The sequence below is a fragment of the Vombatus ursinus genome, unplaced genomic scaffold (genome assembly GCF_900497805.2).
Source record: "Vombatus ursinus unplaced genomic scaffold, bare-nosed wombat genome assembly UNPS02014778.1, whole genome shotgun sequence".
Lineage (NCBI taxonomy): Eukaryota > Metazoa > Chordata > Mammalia > Diprotodontia > Vombatidae > Vombatus > Vombatus ursinus.
In genome coordinates this window covers 17358257-17377317 of record NW_020954556.1, presented here as the reverse complement: position 1 = coordinate 17377317, position 19061 = coordinate 17358257, and the positions used below count along the sequence as shown (strand labels likewise).

Below are 19061 nucleotides of genomic sequence, written 5' to 3'. Positions count from 1 at the left end.
GATCTTAAGCCAAAGAAGAGATTTGATCAAGGTCACACAACAGTAAGTAGAGTCACACTGGTGAGATAATGAGCTTCTTGTCACAGGATATGTTCATGCAGAGACCGCATAGCTTCTTGTCAAAGATTTTGTAGAGAGGGGTATTCATCCATCTCGCATGGAATTGGACCAGCTAACCCTTCAAACTCTGAGGTTCCATGACCCTACAATCCCTCAAAGAACAATCTGTAATATTCATCACCAGTTTATTGATAGGCGAGCCAAGGAAAAGCAAGTTGTCCAAGGTCACACAATGAGGCTAATCTTGATTTCCAGCATGGGACTCTCTCCCCACTAAGCTTACTACCTCCCCACTTAATACCACCATTAAAATGCAATTGCAACTACAACACTAGTCTGTGACAAGGCCCACCCCAGAGCCTTCTGCCGGTAGCCCCAAACCAAACCTTGCAGGTGGGTCCAAGGCACTTCTGCAGATTGATCCGATCGGCTTCCTCTTCCATTTCTCCATTGAAGTCATAGTATACCATGTCCCCCACCAGCAGTGCATCATGGGAGATGGGTAGGAGGCCCCACTTCATGGCTGACACCTTTAGTGAGACAATATGAAATGGTCATCATCCTGTGTGCTACCATTTTTGCCATTTTCCCTTGCTTCTGACACAAAGGGTTAGAACTAGTGTGAGGAACCAGGGCCCGGGGAATATCGACGTTGTCTCAAGGTATGTAAGTGACAGTGGATAGAGGCCCACAGTGTTAGGACTGGCTTACAGGACAGACATGGTGAAACTAAAATGTCCAAGAAGCTACATTATTAGTGGTATAGCCTTTATATATTTGTGTGTGTATGTATGTATAACATGCACATTATAAATGCATCAAGACATAAGAGTAATACCCCCATTATAACCTCCCTATGTTACAATGAAAATGAGGGGCTATACATTACAGGAAACATGAAGATAAGTTATAACAGCATCCTTCTTTTTTGCCTTCTCTGAATTTTCCTTGCTTTCCTTCCTTCCTTTCTTTCTTTTCTCCCCTCCCTTCTCTTTCTTTCCTCCCTTCCCTCTTTCCTTTCCTTCCCTCCTTCCTCTCCTCCCTTGCTCCCTTTCCTCCTTCCTTCCCTTCCTTTCATTCTCTTCCGCCCTTCCTTCCCTCCAATTTTTCTATGTTCTGTGCATATTTTACATAATAAAAACTCATTCATTTTCAGTATCCAACCCAGAGGTTTAAATTTTGTTATCATAAGCTTTGTTGGAGGGAGCATCAGACCAAAAAGAGCCACTTGGACCCAGAAGGTTCATAGCCTGACATAAAGTTAAATGAGAGGGTGATAGACACTTGCCATTAATATGAATTACCCCCATAGTGGTCTAGGTCCACTCCAGGTCCCATCCAGAGCAGCTAGGAGACCTTATATGGCTGGTCTTGGGGAGGATTTTTTTTCTAAGAGATAAAAGGCTTCATTCCTTGCCCCGGAACTGAGTTCTGATAAGCACAGATAGCGTATCTTTATTGTTTGAGGAGGGGAAATTCCTGTCCTTTTGACATCTTTAATTTCACTTCCTTACTTCAGAGAAGGTACTGTCTATACCAGAGTATACCTCTTCCCCTCCCTTCTTTTCTTCTCTCCCATCTTTTTCAGTCTAATCCCAAAACAGTGCATGGGAAGGCAGGTACTGTCAGGGTTCCCCTACCTTCTATTGAAAACTAGATTCTTTCCCTTTACTAGACAGTAACTTGATTCAAGCCAATCTAATTCAATGAATTTTGTAAAAACTAGCGAACATATCCTATATTCAAGCTTACTGTTCTGCCTATCACCCATCTTGGTTATGTGACCCTAAGGAACTCACTTAACTTCTCAGTGCTCTAGGCCACTTTCTAAGACTATAAATAAATTGTAGAGAAGGTGAGGATCTTCACTGGTAGAGAAAATTCCCCACTAGGAGTTCCCTGTACCAATCATAAATCCAATTCCTACCCTTAGACCATATAGAAGGCATTATTCTAGGTGCTAGGGATACAAAGAAAAACTAAATAAAACAATCTCTTCCCTCAAGCAGTTTACACTTCACCAGAAGGATGGACAGGATAATGCCAAAGTGTCAGGTTTGTATGATTGGGACAAGGGTGCTACTAACATAGAAATGTAAGTTTAGGGTCCTGGGGCATAGGCAAGATGACTGTCAACTCCTCAAGGGCAGTAGTTTTGCCACATAATTCAAAGATGCATACCGTTGGTGTGTGATCCACTGACTGATTTGATCATGGTTGAAGAGGGGACAAGAAACCATTGCCATCCCTTATTTTCTCTGCACCCTGGAGATCAATTTAGGGAATGGGGATCCATATCAGACAGTGAGTTCCGTGAGAGCAAACATTGTTTTTGAGACTTTCCTTATGTCCCCAGCACTTAGCACACTGTCTGGCATATAGCAGGGGCTTAATAAATATTTGTCTGACTGACATACTTTGAGAATTCTGTTTGTTCCTGAACTGACAGACCTTAGCCTGGGCTCTGAAAATAGGGCTAGTGGCCAAGGATCACGAATGATGCCAAAGATCATAGCACATGCTGAGTGAATGGAACCACAGTCTGGCTGGCTCAGTTTCTCTGGCAAACAAAGTATCAGGAAATCTTTCTGGGGTCTCCAGGCCAGATGACAATGGCCAGTAGTATTTTAAAGGATGAACTCGTGACTTTATACTGCTGGCCTCAGGGAAACACCTGTCCAGCAAGGATGTGGTGGTTGGTGGATAGGCTATATTGGGACTAGAGGCAGACTGATGAACCACTTACCGCTGCTGTGGCTGGGGTATGCAGGTGGATGATACACCTCACGTCAGGCCTGGCTGCATAAATGGCTGAATGCAGACTGAAGCCTGTGGGATCCACTGGGAAGTTGCTGCTGCCTTTCTCTACCACTTCACCGAGGATATTCACTTTGATCTGAGGAGCGGGGCAAAGCAGAGAAGGGTCACTGACAGCAAGGAAGACACATGTGCACACATATAACTCCTGCAACCACATATACATGTACAAATGTGCACACACACACACACACACACACACACACACACTACTCCACGTCTACCCTTGATTAGGTAGATTATCTAGGTAGATTATTAGGTAGATTAGGTAGATTGCCAATTACCCTTGGCAATTTATCTTTCCTCATCAGTGCCTTTAACTCAGGGTTTGCCAACATTTGCCAATTCAATGAATTCTTGTTCTGTTTCAATGTCTCATAATTGGGAGGAGGTGATCCTGATTTCTTAAAAACTCTTTCAGGGAGTGGATAGAGCACTGGCCCTGGAGTCAGGAGGACCTGAGTTCAAATCCGGCCTCAGACACTTGACACTTACTAGCTGTGTGACCCTAGGCAAGTCACTTAACCCCATTGCCTAGCCAAAAAAAAAAAAACCAACAAAAAACCAAAAATCTCTTTCAGGGGAGGGAGACTTTGGCAGGTCTTACTAACATGGAAAAAGTTCTAGCAGGGGCTGAGTAACAGAGCATGTGTCTACCACTGGAGTGCAATGACCTGTCATCTCCTATCTCCATCCTTTTGTATTGGCTGTACCTCCACTATGCGTGTAATATGCTTCCTCCTTATCACCTCAAAGAATCTCTCATTTTCTTTAAAACTCAGAGCAAACAACCTGATCTGCAACCTGATCTCTGACTCAAAAACAGCATAGTGCCAGTCTTCCCTATTTTATATCTGCTTTGTATTTCTTTGGTACATATTGCTAGAGGGACACGTTGTCTCCCTTGATGGGAGTAGGACCTTTTTCCTTTCTTTTGTTTTTGTAACTCCAGTCCCTAGCACAGTTTCTGGTATACAGTAGACATTTAATAAATGCTCATTGATTGTCATCTGAGGACTAGCCTAGCTAAGTGAGGAGATGCTCATCATCAAAAAGTTGGACATTAGATGATGAATCATGTTGGCCCCAACACCAGATGAAGACTGGTCCTATTGAAATGTGGAGGGGCTGAAATCTGCATTGGTGGAAGGATATGTACCCAGGGAAAATCACAAAACTTAAGAATGTAAGGCATGTTGATTTGAGTGCCCTCTTGTGTTGCTATGTTGCAATATTACTTGAGGTCTTTGAATATATATTTTTTTATTTCCCAACTCTACAGAGTTGTGAGGAAAGTACTTTATAAACCTTAAAAGATTGTAGATGGAAGATGGTACCAAGTTCCAGAGTGGACCAAGTTCTTTCTTTGGGATTAGGTCATGTTCTTTTGGAAATGACATTTCCCAGAATTCTATATGAGTATGCCTAAACGGATGATGTCACCTCAGATGTCAACTGAGTTAGTGTTGTATGGTGAAAAAAACAGTGAATTTGGAAGTAGTTTGAACCTGGGTTCAAATTCTGTCTCTGTCGCTGATTTCCTATGTGGCTTTGTGAAAATCATTTAACCTTTCTAGACTTTAGTTTCACATTTGTAAAATAAGAGAGATAGATGGCTTCCCATTTCTCTTCTACCTCCACATTGGTGATCTTGTGATCTTAAATTGTTGAAGAAGTTGAAGTGAGAAGCACAAAAGTTAAAACAGGAGAAAGATAAATGGAAGGAAATGTCCATAAAGGTAAAGGGCTGTCCCTATGCTACACCTGATCCCTATTTCCTGCCAAGACTGAAATTCTGAGCATGGATGCTACGGCAGTGTAGCGGCCCAAGGAGACATCTCTGCTCCTGTCACATGGGAATTTGGACTGAACAGAATCCAAATTTTCTTTCAGAGTCCGATATTTCTCTGGCAACCTTTAGAGACTTTGTTCAATCTGGACAGAGAAGCAGCATTACACAATCTTGATTAACCTGCCTGTTCAATGGTAAGAGGTGACCACAACCCAGACAGTGAAACAGAGGGCCCTTTGTGTTCACATGATAAACAAGTTTGTTAACTCATGGCTTCTGCATTTCTAAAGTGGGCACATGGCTGACAATTATGGGGTTGGATTAGAACTGGGCTGCACTCAAAGGTTTTTATCTCTGGGGGTTGGAGGGTAGTTTAGTTTGGACTACAGAGGTTGAGAATGTCTTTTCTAGTTTGGTCTGGAATAGGGCAAGATTTCAGTGAGGGTGACCAACCATGGATTCAATTATCATGTCTATGTAGATGATTCATAGATCAATTTGTCCAGTCCTAAACTTTTTCCTGACCTCCAGTCTTGTATTTGTAACTGCCTATTGGACATCTCAACTTGGATATCCTGTAAACACCTTAAGCTTAACACATCCAAAGCTCAGTATCTTTTTAACCAAACCTTTCTTCTTACTGATTTTCCTGTTAGTGTTGAGGGCACCATCAAACTCCCAGTCGCCCAGGCTCACAAACTAGAAGTCACCCTGGGCTCCTCACTCTCCCCATATCAAATCAGTTATCAGGTTCTGTCATTTCTACCTTTGTAACATCTCTGACGTAGATTTGTCTCCTTCTCTGACAATGCTACTACCTTCATCACTTCACCTCTACATTATTGCATTAGGCTGCTGATTGGTTTCTCTGACTCAAAAATAACATAATTAACTGATTTGAGTCTCTCTCTACTCCAGTCAATCCTCCATTTAGTTGTCAAATTGATCTTTCTAAAACACAAATCTGACCATGTTACTGCTCTATTCAGTAAACGTCAGTGGCTCCCTATTATTTCCAGGATCAAATATAAAATCCTCTGTTTGACTTTTAAAGCCTTTCATAACCTGGTTCCTTCCTATCTTTCCAGTCTTCGTACACCTTACTCCCCTCTACATCCTCTGTGATTGACACAGACCTCCTTGTTGCTCTTCTCACAACACACTCCATCTCTTAACACAAATGTTTTTACTCTCTGTCTCCTATGCCTAGAAAACTCTCTCCCTTTATCTCCACCTATTGCTTTCCATGATTTCCTTCAAGTCTCATTTAAAATTCCACCTTCTATAAGAAGCCTTTCCCAGTCCTCCTTAATCTTAGTGCCTTCCCAATGTGACTATCCCCAATTTATCCCATATACATTTTGTTTGTACATAGTTATTTGCATGTTGTCTCCACCATTAGATTGTGAGCTCCTTGGGAGCAGGGACTCTTTTTTGCCTTTTTTTTTTTGTATCTCCAGTGCTTAACTCAGTGCCTTGAGCATAGTAAGCACTTAATAAATGCTTCTTGTTTTTGTTAGGTAGAAGATAATGACTAAAAATGGTATGTGAAGAATAAAATTTTTCTTTTAAGATATTCATAGATCTTCTGTTTTTAAAAACAACATATTTGCCAAACATAGTAATATACTCCTGTAATCCTTCCTACTGGGGTGTGCTGAGACTGATGGATTTCTTGAGCTCAGTTCTGAGCTGCAACAGGGCTAAAGCTAAATCCAATGTCCACTAAATTGGCACCAATATGATGAGTCTCTGGGAGTGGGGTGAACTAGACAAACTAAGAGGGGGCAAATGATCCAGGTTGGAAATGGAGCAGGTTAAAACTTCTATACTGATCCACAGTGGGATTAGTGCCCATGAGTCATTGCTGCACTTCCCGCCTAAGGGAGATGAAGAGATGCAGTCTCAAAAATACCCCAAACAAAGCAAAGCAACACAAAACTCAAAACAAAGTTCTAAAACAAACAACAACAAAACCAGACTTTAGAGGATTTTAAGACTTAGTGGATTTTAAAAATCAAATTTTTTTATTGGCTTTCTTAATATGGAACATTTGCTGATTTCAGAGTTTGCCTTTATCTCCCGATAGAGTCTAAAATGCTGAGCAAATCACATGGGTAGCCAAGGGAAGAAGGATAGAGAGAGAACCTGACATTTGGGAAAGTGACACCAAATTCCAATTATTTCTGGTGGGCACCTGTATGACCTCCGTATGTGTTGTTAGAAGGCCTCGGTTTGAATCCTAGCTCTGTCATTTAGTAGCTATGAGGCCTTGGGCAAGTTTCCTGGCCTTTTTCTACTTCATTTTCCTCATTTGCAAAATGAGGGGTTAGACTAGATGATCTCCAGCTACAAATCCTATGAACTGGTAAGTGTTTAGAGCAAATTACCATTTTTACAACATTCCATTTTCCTAGAACTCTGCAGGAAACTCAGAAGTTTAAAAGTCAATATATGCAGGAGGTTAAATGTTAGGATATTTGCAAAATTCTCAGGATCTCTCTGAAGAAGCCAAGGTAAAGTTATTAGAACAAAATACAATGGTAAGTCAATTATCTAATCCTCTAGGAACAAAGCTCTTTTATAACAAAGTTGGCCATGTTAAATTGATTGAACTTGATTAGCTTCAGTAATCAAGTGTAGCTTTCCAACTCTGTATTAGATAACAACAACGTTCTTGTTAGGCTGTCCATGAATGAAACCAAGAACAACAAACATACCTCTCTGAGCCTCAGTTTCCTCATCAGTAAAATGAGGTTAGATTAGATGATGCCTAACAGTTCTTTCAGTTCTAAAAGTCTGTTTAATGATTTTGTTGTTGTTCAGTTGTTTCAGTCATGTCTGACTCTATGTGACCCCATTTTGGGTTTTCTTGGCAAAGATACTAAAGTGGTTTGCCATTTCCTTCTCCACCTCAATTTACAGATGAGGAAATTGAGGCAAACAGGGTTACATAAATTGCCTAGGGTCACACAGCTACTAAGTGTCTGAAGCCACATTTGAACTCAGGTCTTCCTGACTCCAGACCCAGTGCTGTATCCACTGTGTCACCTAGCTGCCCTGATGATCATAGGTTATCTAGTTCAACCTGATTCATCATCCTCTATACATCTGTACTACATGGTCATTCAGTCTCTTTCTGGATACTTCCAATGAAGGGGAACACGCTACCTCAGAAGTCAGTACATTCCAATGTAGGATAGCTCTCAGTATTGGAAAGGTCTTAGCCACAATTAGTCTGAGTCACAATTTGCTTTTCTTTTATCCTCACCCACAGCATGGTTCTGCCTTCTTACAGAATATGTTTAATTCCTCTTTCTCAAGACAAACTTCAGCAATTTGAAGACAATGACTTCTTAAATCCTCCCTTTTTCTAGGCTGAATATCACTACGTCCTTCAAAGGTTTCTTATGATTTCCAGACCATTCAACATCATGATTTCCTTCCTTTAGATAGGCAGTTGATCCTAGCTGATTCTCCAGCTCATTAAGGTCCCTCCTTAAACTGAACTGTCCAGAACTGAATATAATACCAGAAATGTGTTCTGATCAGGTCAGAAGGCAAGGCTCTCACTGTTCTCATTTCAATCAGTACAACTTAAGATATATTACCTTTGGGGGCTGACACGTCATGCTATTGGCTCACATTAATTTTGCCATCCACTAAGACCATAAGAGCCTTTTCACTGGCACCTTATCTAACCTACACTTGTGAACTTAACTGTTTTATTTTAAATGAAGGATTTTACATTTACCCTTAATGAAGTTTCATCCAGCTAGACTTGGCTCATCATTCTAGCCATCTGAGATATTGCTATATCCTAACTCTGTCATCTAATGTCTATTCCTGCCAACTTTTTGTCATCTGCAGCTTTGATAAGTATTTGCTCTCTCTGCCTTTATCCATACCACTCATAAAAATGGAGAAAAGGACAGGGTCCTGCAACTTTCACTCTTGGCCTTCCTCCAAGCTGACATCATTGATATGCTGGTCTTACAGAATGAAAGTAACTGGCAGACTATTGCTTAAAACCTTTCTGAGCCCTCACTAATGATCCCAGTCTCAGGAACGATCTTCCCACACTTTAAACACATAATTTTCAGAGAATCTGAGAATTTTTCTGTGTAACCACTTCATCCCTTTATGAGGCTGATGTGTTAAAGAAACTTTCTCAGAATTCCCTCCTGGGATAATGATTTTCTCTTCAGTCAGTCTTCTTCCCTCATCTCATAGTCAAACTAGGAATCTACTCTCCCCCAAAGATCTCAGCTACTAGGATGACTCTCATGGCTTCTAAAAATTATATCTCAAACTGGAAAGACTTTAAGTAAAGCCTGGCAACAGTCTGTGTGTCTATTGTCTGAGACCTTGCCTCCCAAAGGGTGGAGGGGCCTATGTGTTGAGTTCCTTGGAAATGGCAACCCACAGGGGAAATGTAAAATGGCCTTCAATTGTACAGAAAGGTGGAGAGTGAAAAAGAGGACAAAGGATGCTGAGAATTACAGTAAGCCACCATTCACAAGAAACAGTAATAGTGCTTTGGGCTTACTTGGTGACTTTTCTATAGTGTGTCAACAACTTTTAAATTATTGCTTCAAAAGCCCAAGAAAGGAGGGTGATGCAGTTGGATAAGTTCATTAAGTGTAGCCCCTGACAGCAAAGGAAATTGAGGAGCTCCTGTGTTTATAAACTCCCTCGTTTCTATTATTGTTGCTCAAGATCTAATTTCAATTTTTTTTAAATTGGAGGTTATATAATGATGTTAGCTTATATTGACCACTAAGATCTTCAGATCACTGGATAGTATTATTTAGCCGTGATTCCCTCAACCTTATCTGACCTACTTAATGACTGGTATATTCAAAGGTGTCTGTGATCTGTTTATCCTATATTGGAGCATATGTAAAAAGTTCTAGTTCTCTTAATCTACTTTAAAAATCTACTTAATCTACTTTTAAAAAAAAATGCACAGATCTTGCTCCCCATTCCCAATACTACCACTTAGACCTAACTAAAAGTTCTGGGCAGGGCTGGTTACCTGGGACTATCACATGAATTCCTTCATGTGTAGAAGTCACAATCAACATTGAGATCCAGGAGAAGTAGTAAGGGTACATCAATAGATTCATTTGGATACTATCAATATAGCAGCTAGATCAACTGAGTATGTTGCTTTGAAATCCCAGACTAGAGAGGGAAGAGGCAGGAGGAGTTATATTCTAATACATCCCCTCACCTGGAAATCATTCCTCCTCCTTTATACCTAATTCCCAACTCATCTTCAAAGTCTAGCTAGAGTCAGACTTCTTTCATGAAGTTCAATTCAATTCAATTCAACATTTATTAAGCACTTGCTGTGTACCAGGCACTGGCACAAAATCAAATCAGTTCCTGTGCTAGATGAGTTTAAATTTTACTGTGTCTATAGCTATATCATGTATATAGACAAGTAGATACAAGGTCATAATAGGTCATAAACATCAGAGGTAGGCTATGAACCTATATCCTCTGATTCCAGAACCAGTGTTCTTTCCATTGGACCACACTATCTTCCGAAGTTGGGTTCACATTTTCGCTCTCCTAATTTCTCCCTTTATAACCTTGGGGAAGTCACTTCCCCTTTTAGGTTCTCAATGTCCTTATCTGCAAAGTAAAGGGGTTGAATCAATGACTTCTATGGTCTTTTTCAGCTCTGAATCTATGTTCTTGTGGTCTTACAATCCTAAAAGGTGGAAGTGACGCCAGAAAAGCAAGGTGGTGTAGTAGAATCAATTAATCTATCTGCAAGCGTTTATTTAGCTCCTACTATGTACCAAGCACTGTAGTAGACACTGGGGATGCAAAGCAAAAAAGTAAAATACTCCCTTCCCTTAAAGAGCTTGCATTCCCTCTGGAGAGACATATATGTGTATGTGTGTGTTTTAATACACACATACATACATACACACACATATATATTATATTGCAAAATAGATACTAGGTGATGGGTCGAAGGGGATGGCATTAGCAGCTGGAAGAATAAGGACAAGGGTTTTTTTTTTGTGAGGCAATTGGGGTTAAGTGACTTGCCCAGAGTCACACAGCTAGTGAGTATTATGTGTCTGAGGCCAGATTTGAATTCAGGTCCTCCTGAATCCAGGGCCAGTGCTCTATCCACTGTGCCACCTAGCTGCCCCAAAGGAAAGGTTTTATATAAAAGATGGCCCTTGAGTTGAGCCTTGTAGAAATCTAGGGATTCCAGGGTAAGTCACATTCCTGACCCTCAGTTTCCACATCTAAAAAATGAGTCAGTTGGGCAAGATGATCTCTATAGTCCTCCTAATTTGAATAATTTGGTGATTTTATGTTCTAAGAAGTAGTCTAGAACCCTGGAATCTTATCTTGGGTTTCTGACTATGGTGCCCTATGACGGTCAGTCAAGTAGCATTTATTAAGTGCCCACTATGCTCCAGGGGCTGTGTTAAGTGCTAGATATACAAAGAAAGGCAATAAAACAATCCCTGATCTCATGGAGCTCATAATCTAATAGTGGAGACAACATACAAATAACTACATACAAACAAGATATATGTATATATACATTTATAGACATATATACACACACACACATATAATATATATATATACATTTATAGACATGTATATATACACACATACACACATATCTTTATCATATATCATATATATGATAAATTGGGGGTAATCTCAGGGAAGTCACTAAGATTAAAGGGGACTGGGAAAGGCTTCCTATAGAAAGTAGGATGTTTAGCTGAGACTTAAAGGAAGCCACGAAAGTCAAGAGGCAGAGATCAGGATGGAGCGTATTCCAGGCATGGCAGACAGCAGGTGAAAATGCCTAGAGTCAGGAGATGGAGATGTGGGAAAAACAGTAAGGAGGTTTTTGTCATTGGATCACGGAGTATACTGGGGACAGCAAGGTGTAAGAAGACTAGAAAGTTAGGAAGGGCCAACTTATGAAGGACTTTGAAAGCCAAACAGATGATTTTGTATCTGCTCCTTGAGACAATAGGGAGCCGCTGGAGTTTATGGGAGATATGATCAGACTCGTGTTTTGGGAAGATCCAATTGACTGCTGAAAAGAGAATGGACTGGAGTGGGGAGAGACTTGAGTCAGGGAGACCAATCAGCAGGCTGATGTAGTTATTTCTTGAGAAATTAAAGACACTAAATTAAAGGAAAGATTATAGGTATGAACTACATTATATGTTGATTTAGAGGGTAGGGTAATTGGTAATGAGGTAATAGCTAATATTTAAATGGTGGTGAACTCCAAATACGGAGGAATGGTCCGTGCTTCTTTCTTAATGACGATTGACAGTGAAGGGAGGGATTGTAAAATGATTGAATGGTACTCACCAGACTGGAAGCTGTGACTTCGCTGCAGGAGAGGCCTTTGGGACTAATCAGGAAGTGATCCTGCTCTTTGCTGACTCTTAGCTGAAGGAACGACACAGAAGTTTACGGGAAAACTCTGGTCTAGGACTAACTGGTATATTCCCATGAGCACTCCACTCTCTGCTCTTCCCTGAAGCTTGGTATTTAGTCTTTTTGAACTTGCAAGTGTCTCTGGGTATTTGCCTAATCCCTTTCTTTCAAGCCTCCACCACTTTATACTTGGTATCTCAAATAACTTCATCTTCTATATTCTCTTGGGAGAGAAGAAGAAGGTAGAAGAGGTTTGCTTTTTCTCTGAAACTGGGGAAATCTAGGCAGAGAAAGGAAAGGACTCAACTGGTGGATCAAGGGAGGAACTGAGAATAAAACAGCTCACACAAGAAGGATGTGCCCATTTGTGGCCTCTGCTCAAGATGGTCATAGTGGATAGAATTCATGGAAGGCCATTTTGGTTGATACCCTGCAGCATAGCCAAGAGTTGGAGACTCTCTGGGTGGGAATTCTGGGATTATTATTCAGCCCCCCGCACTACCCCCACTTGCCTTCCCACCATATCCCTCTTTCTGCTCACCGTGACATAGGTGTCGCTCAGTTGGGCCCATCCATATAGGTCTAAGAGCCGGTAGACACTGCCAATCTTGCAGCGCATGAGTCGTTCCCCTTTGGCCAAGTTTGGCAAGTCAGCACTGTGGAGGTCGTTGATGGGAGTCATCATGGAGAGATCTATGGAGGGGCAGGGGAGTGGGGGAGCAGAGCTGATACCCCAGGATCAGGCAAATTGGCCACTGGATTCTTCTCTCCTTCCCTGACCTTCCCAGAGTCAAAACTCTTCCTAACACTCCAGTAGTAGAGACTTTACGTGGGTTATAAGCAATAGGATAGGGATAGGGCCTGTGATTTTATTGGTACAAGAAAATCCTTGATGAAAAAACTCCCTTTACCAATGCAGGTCGGGACAATTTCTGCAACCAATTGCCTAGATGTTGAGCCTGGAGAAGTTAAATAACTTTCCCAGAATCATATATCCAGCCTGGGTCAGAGGTAGTACTTGAAATGAGGTCCTCTGGCCTTGGAAGTCCCTGCTCCCCCTCCTTAGAAATGGTGCCAATTTCTTAATAATTCTGTTACTTTTAAGCTCTTCTTATAGATTATTTATTTTGTCAGAAGTGTTGGGGAAACTGAGGCTCAGAAGAAGTTAACTTATCCTCAAGTCAAATCAATTAACCTGGAATTCTTGACTCCTAGTCTACTGTACTAAGTCTCTGTTTAGCACTGTCCACTGGGGTTGGTCTGTCAAGGATAAGAAGATAGTTTGGGCTAAAGGAAGAAAGATATGATAGTCATGGAGCCAGAGGACCTGTGTTTCTGAATCTTGATGCTGACAATTGGACCAGTCTCTTTAACGTCTCCATGCCTCTGTTTCTTCCTCTGTAAGATGAGGCTAATAATTATCTACCTTTATAGAGCTAAAGTGCTTTGCAATCATTAATTATATAAATGTAGGTTATTAACAATCAACAAGCATTTGTTAATCATCTAATATGTGCCATGCAATGTGTTAGATGCTGGGGATACAAAGACATAAAACAAATAGTCCTTGATCTTGTATACTGTAGGAGCTTGTATACTGTAGGGAAGATAACATGTGCACATGAATATATACAAAATAAGCATCTATAAAACATACACAAATACATATTGTTATTTGACTCAGCATGGTAGAGTAGATGGAAAGCCAGATTCAGAAGCAGAAAGGCCAGGGTTTAAGTCCTCTCTCTGATACATACAGGCTGTGTGACCCTGGGCAAGTCACTTACCTTCTCAGTGCTCTACGCAACTCTATGACTAACCTATCTTGGTAGAGGGGTTTCCTCACTAGGGAGTGCTCTATACCAGTAAAATCATGGGTCCAGACTCCTGTTCCTGTTATAGGATTAATAATGCTTAGTCCTTGGAGGTAGATTTAAAAAAGGGCGGTGGAGAGGAAGATTTGTTGAAACAAATAACTTGTTTGGATTCACATCCGACCTATTTACAGATCACAGAATCTTGGAACCTTAAGGTCATCTAGTCTAACCCAAACCCTAACCTGGAATTCCCTCCATAATATACCTGACAAAAGGTCAGACATGAAATCAAATTGAATTGTTCCTAAACTCACTGGGTTAAGTGGCTGACTTAAGAAGGTTGATGACAGGGGAGACAACAGAGTGACTGCCCTAAAAACTGGGCAGAAGGACTAGTCACTTGCTTTCTCTCCTTCCTTATAAAAAACAAGAAATATTATAACTTATTAATAAAGCTGGAATAAAATAAAACATTGAATTGATTCCCAAACCTCAGAATTTCTAAGTAGACTTGAATACCATGATGATGTCAAGGGAGTATAACCATATTTAAGATACAGTAAAACCTTAGTGTATAAATGTGTTATATAAGGAGCGAGGTCCTTCATGAAAGCTCCAATGATGTATTTGTTTTCATTTTTTTCCTCAACTTTAGCTTTATAACTGGCATGCATGAGACGTTTCCCTTGGGTCCCTTCCTTGGATCCACCGTCCCCTAGACTGAGTAGGGAAAATTATGCAGTAGGCATTTTGGCAGCAGCAACAGAGACACAGAGCAAAGGGATAATAGCTCTGAGGTTGCAATTCCCACCGGGCCTATTAGCCCGGCCTCACCCAGTTTGGTAACCTGGCAACAGCTGCCGCCTCTGTGCTCCCCATCCTCTCCTCCATCCCCTGCCCCCAGCTTCCGTCTGCCCACGTACTGATGGGAGAAGTTGGAAAGACAGCATGGGAGGTGCTGGCCATGAAATCCGCAATCTGCCGCAGGGCCCAGATGTTGGAAGAATTGTTTCCTTTCTTCATCTGCTCTTGGATAAGGCTCTCCAGCTCCTCCCTGAAAGACTGAAGAAGGATCCCATGGCTCTTGTAGTGGCTGGTTCTTTCACAAATCATTCAAGTTCCCAGAATTCCACCACTTTTGACCCTACCTCCCACTTCCCTCCCTTCAGCCAAGGGGCCCTGGGATGATGACTAAAAGGCCCCACTTTTTTTTTTTGAGTGGAGGAAGACATTAGGGAGTACCTTAGTCAGTCAGACCCTGGTCTGTCTGGCCCTTCTGGGCTCCCTGGGATCAATTCCATTGTCTCTCTAGGAGAAGCTCCCCCTCTAAATTGCTCTCGTCAGGTCACAATGAGAAGACCCAAGGAAAGAGAGCTCCCCTACTCTATGACTCAGATTCACTGTTCTGAGTTAGGCAGTTGACCCCAAGAAGTTACATGACTGATCCAGAGTTATATAGGGGGTTAATGGTCTTACACATGTAGAGGAATGGAATTTAATGCTGAAAGAGACTTCAGAGATGTTTTAGTCCAATCTTTTCATTTAACAGATAAGGAAGCTGAGGCTAGAAAAGAGTGACAACTTTTTACCCAATATCATATTGGTAGCAAAGTTAAGATTTGAACTCCAAATTCAACACTCTTGCCACTACACTGGAAAAGAACCCAGGTATCCTGAAAGATCATTAACCCTTAAAATAAAGAATACCTTATTTTCTCCCAAAGTAGGAAAATATTTTCTTAATTAACCATACTCCTGGCTTTTCCTTTCTGGGTTTCAATTTCATCGACCATAAAATGAGGGCCTGGACTAGATGAGCTATGTAAGGTCCACGTTTAATCTGGTTGTCCAGACTGAGGTCATAATCAAGACATCACATGTAGGGCTCTCGTCTCCCAGGCTACTTACTGTTCTCCCTCTCTGACCAAACTTCCTACTCTCACAGACTCATCAGGGCTTTGGGCTGGTACTGTGGAAGTGCAGAGGGTTAATTCACATCTCTCTACTGCCACTAATATTCTGGCCCACAATCCCTAGCTTGCCAGTTATAAGGATACAGAAACAGAACTTCAAGTTCAAAGAATCACAGAATCTCTGGGTCAGAAGACACTTTTCAAGTCCAACCACTGTGAGAATAAGAATCCCATCTACAACAACCTCAAGAAGTAGTTTACCAACTTCTGCTTATGGATCTTCAGTGATGGGACAGCCTATTATCTTTTATTAAACTCCTGATCATTGGGCATAAATTTTCACCTTTTCTGGATGAGAGAATAATATTCTATCTATAAATTTAAGTGAGGATGTAAAAAAATAAATTTCCAAATAAGAAAGAAAACCCAGGAATTAGCCCTTTCCCTACCCTTTAGTCTTTACACACATATCCAGCTCAATCTGCCCTTTGGCCCTAGAAGAGATTCCACTTACAGGGCTCTGAAGGATCATGGTGACCCTCTTCTTCTGCTCCATCATGTTGAAATCCTGCCGGAGGTCAGCTGCCATGTTTCGAAGGCGCATATATTCAGGGTCATCTTCTGAGAATCGGTCAAAGTAGCGCTGCCCCTGGGGAGGCGGGGGGGAGGTAGCCTCAGTGGTACTCTCTTCACTCATTTTCCTGATAATCTGTAGTTCACTCTCAGGGTCCTACAAGCAGGGAGGAGGGTTAGAATTAAGGTTAGTGAAGTCCGTATTCGGGGAATGATTTCTAAAGGCAAAGGAGTCACAGATATCTATCAGTCTCTATCCTCAGATTTGAGCTAGAGGCATGGTCATTCTTAGGGAGATATAAGGCTGAGGCCTTTCAAATGGAGTGTAGTCCAGGACAAAGGCCTCACTGGCATTTGTAAATGATTGAAATGAAGTTCAAGTGAACATCAAAGGCAGCAGGATAGAGTAGAGAAAGCATTGGATTTGGAAATAGAGGGCTTGGGTTCAAGTTCTTATTCTTCCATTTAATGGCTCAGGTAGTCAGGAAAATTAAAATCTCCCTGAACCTCAGTCTCTCATCTGAAAAATGGAATTAACAATACCTTTTGTCATCCCAAAGGACTCATGATGAAAAATGCTATATGCCTCCAGAGAAAGAACTGATGGAGTCTGAATGCAGACTGAAACATACTATTTTCCACTTCCTTTCTTTCTTTTTCTTTTTTTGGTTTGAAAATGCCTAACATGGAAATATGTTTTACATAATTGCACATGTATAACCTGTATCAGATTGCTTACCATCTCAGGGAACAGGGAGAGGAGGGAGGGAGAGAATTTGGAACCCAAATTTAAAAAAAAAAGTTAAAATTGTTTTTATTTGTAATTGGGAAAAAATAAAATATTATTAAAGCTCAAAACAATACCTGTTGTCCTTACCTCATAGGGTTGCTATAAGATGTAAAAGAGATGCTGTGTTTTGTATATTACAAAGTACTATACACCTACATATAAGATATTATCAAAAGCAGATTGTAAAAGAAAAAAAGAAGTAAAAAGTGTACATGCAATAGGGGTAGAGACTGTTCCATCTATATGTATCAGTGATGCGAGAATAGTTATAGGCTAATTGTTTTAGGTGTCACCTTCTCTTATCAACTACACCTATCCACTAACAATGGGGGCTCTGGAGAAGTGTATGAGGAAAGACACAAAGGCATAAGCCTAGGAATGATTTTCCTTATTAGCTCTGAAATTGTAATATCATTATAGGATTGATGTAATTTACCTAATTATAGACAGATGAGAATTTGATTACCAACCATAAGCTATGGTAAAGTCGTTCATATACAGGATGGGAGAGAAGAGAGAGGAAAGAGAAGAAATATGAAAGGACAGGTTTCAGAACTGCATCAGTAAGCTTAAACCTAGAAGTGATGGATACTATAGCTGCCATTTAGGAACAAGTCCAGCTAAACAGAAGAGCAGCTTGGAACTGAAAAAAAAATCAGAAAAAGTTACCCAGTAGATCAGCTAGTTTGGCTGAGATGTCATGCTCACTAAGATGTTGGTCAAGCACAGTGCGGATCAACTGAGTTTAGCAGTGGAAGCATCTGTTCAACTCAGAAGTTATGTTCATGAAGGAACTTTTTTGGACAATTCCTGAAACGGAAAGAAGCCACTGAAGTTCATAGTTCCAAAGTTGTAAGTTACCCTAAGTACATGGGTTTTTCTCATTCATGTGTCTCCTTGAAAGATTTCTATGTTTGCTCATTCTCTCCCACAGATACCTAATATATTTGTGGGAGTGTGATTATGTGTGATTTGTGATGTATTTATTATTTAAACAATTGTTTTAATTATTTAAACAATTTATTATTTAAACAATTACTTTAATATAAGTACCTGTGATATTGTATTTTTTGCCTTATTATTAAGTAAATTGTTATATTTAAGATCTAAAAGTACCATCATTATGAATGAATGGTTTTCTCTAAATAGAAACCAAACTGCTAGGGGACCTAGAGCTAAGATGGTGAGTAGGGGGATTATATTCACATTATAATACAACAAGTTTACCCCAATGACTCTGAGAACATTTAAATATTACCTTTTGATGGTGATCTTTCTCCAAGAACCTCAGAGAGTGAAAGTATAATAATCAAGTTAGCACAGAGAGTATTTGTCCATACACTCTTTGTGAGAGAGGGGCTAGAGTCTGGGTGGGCTTAATACACATATTAAATATGAAAATGTGTTTGTATACACACATACATATGCATATATATATATAATACTTATCCTATGTGATCATATTCAGTATGAAAATAAGCCAAATAGTTTTTATTTTGCTCTCCAATTCCCAAATGGAATGTATTCCATGCTCTCAGCTTCCCCTGGATCAGTATTTATGAGTTGTCAATAGATTTCAAATCCTAAGGTGTTCTGTGAACAAATTCATTTGGGAAATAATTAGGTAAGATGATTTTTCCAGTCCCTTTCAGATGTCAAAGTGATTTTCCTAAAGCCCGGGTTTGACCATGTCATTCCCATCCTTGGTAAACTCCAATGATTCCCTAATGCCTCTAGATTTAAATACAAGCTCCTCTGCTTGAGGCTTAAAGCCTTTCATAGCCTGGTTCCAACCTAACTTTCCAGTCTTATTATCCATTATTCCCTTTCCCATACTTTGTGTTCCAGCCAAA

At 40.6% G+C, this 19061-nt stretch overlaps 1 protein-coding gene across 2 annotated transcripts in view; it reads right to left on the bottom strand.

Moving 5' to 3' along the window:
• ADD2 (adducin 2) overlaps positions 1-18005 on the bottom strand; it is a 64431-nt gene extending 46426 nt beyond the window's left edge. For both annotated transcript variants that reach the window (XM_027865295.1, XM_027865296.1), the window contains exons 1-7: positions 17878-18005; positions 16360-16575; positions 14856-14994; positions 12657-12808; positions 12047-12127; positions 2807-2956; positions 447-590 (exon numbers count right to left, since the gene is read on the bottom strand). In XM_027865295.1, the coding sequence (XP_027721096.1) occupies positions 447-590; positions 2807-2956; positions 12047-12127; positions 12657-12808; positions 14856-14994; positions 16360-16542 (849 nt within the window). In that variant the 5' untranslated portion in view covers positions 16543-16575; positions 17878-18005. The remainder of the gene's footprint in view (positions 1-446; positions 591-2806; positions 2957-12046; positions 12128-12656; positions 12809-14855; positions 14995-16359; positions 16576-17877) is intronic.
• Positions 18006-19061: the final 1056 nt, after the last annotated feature.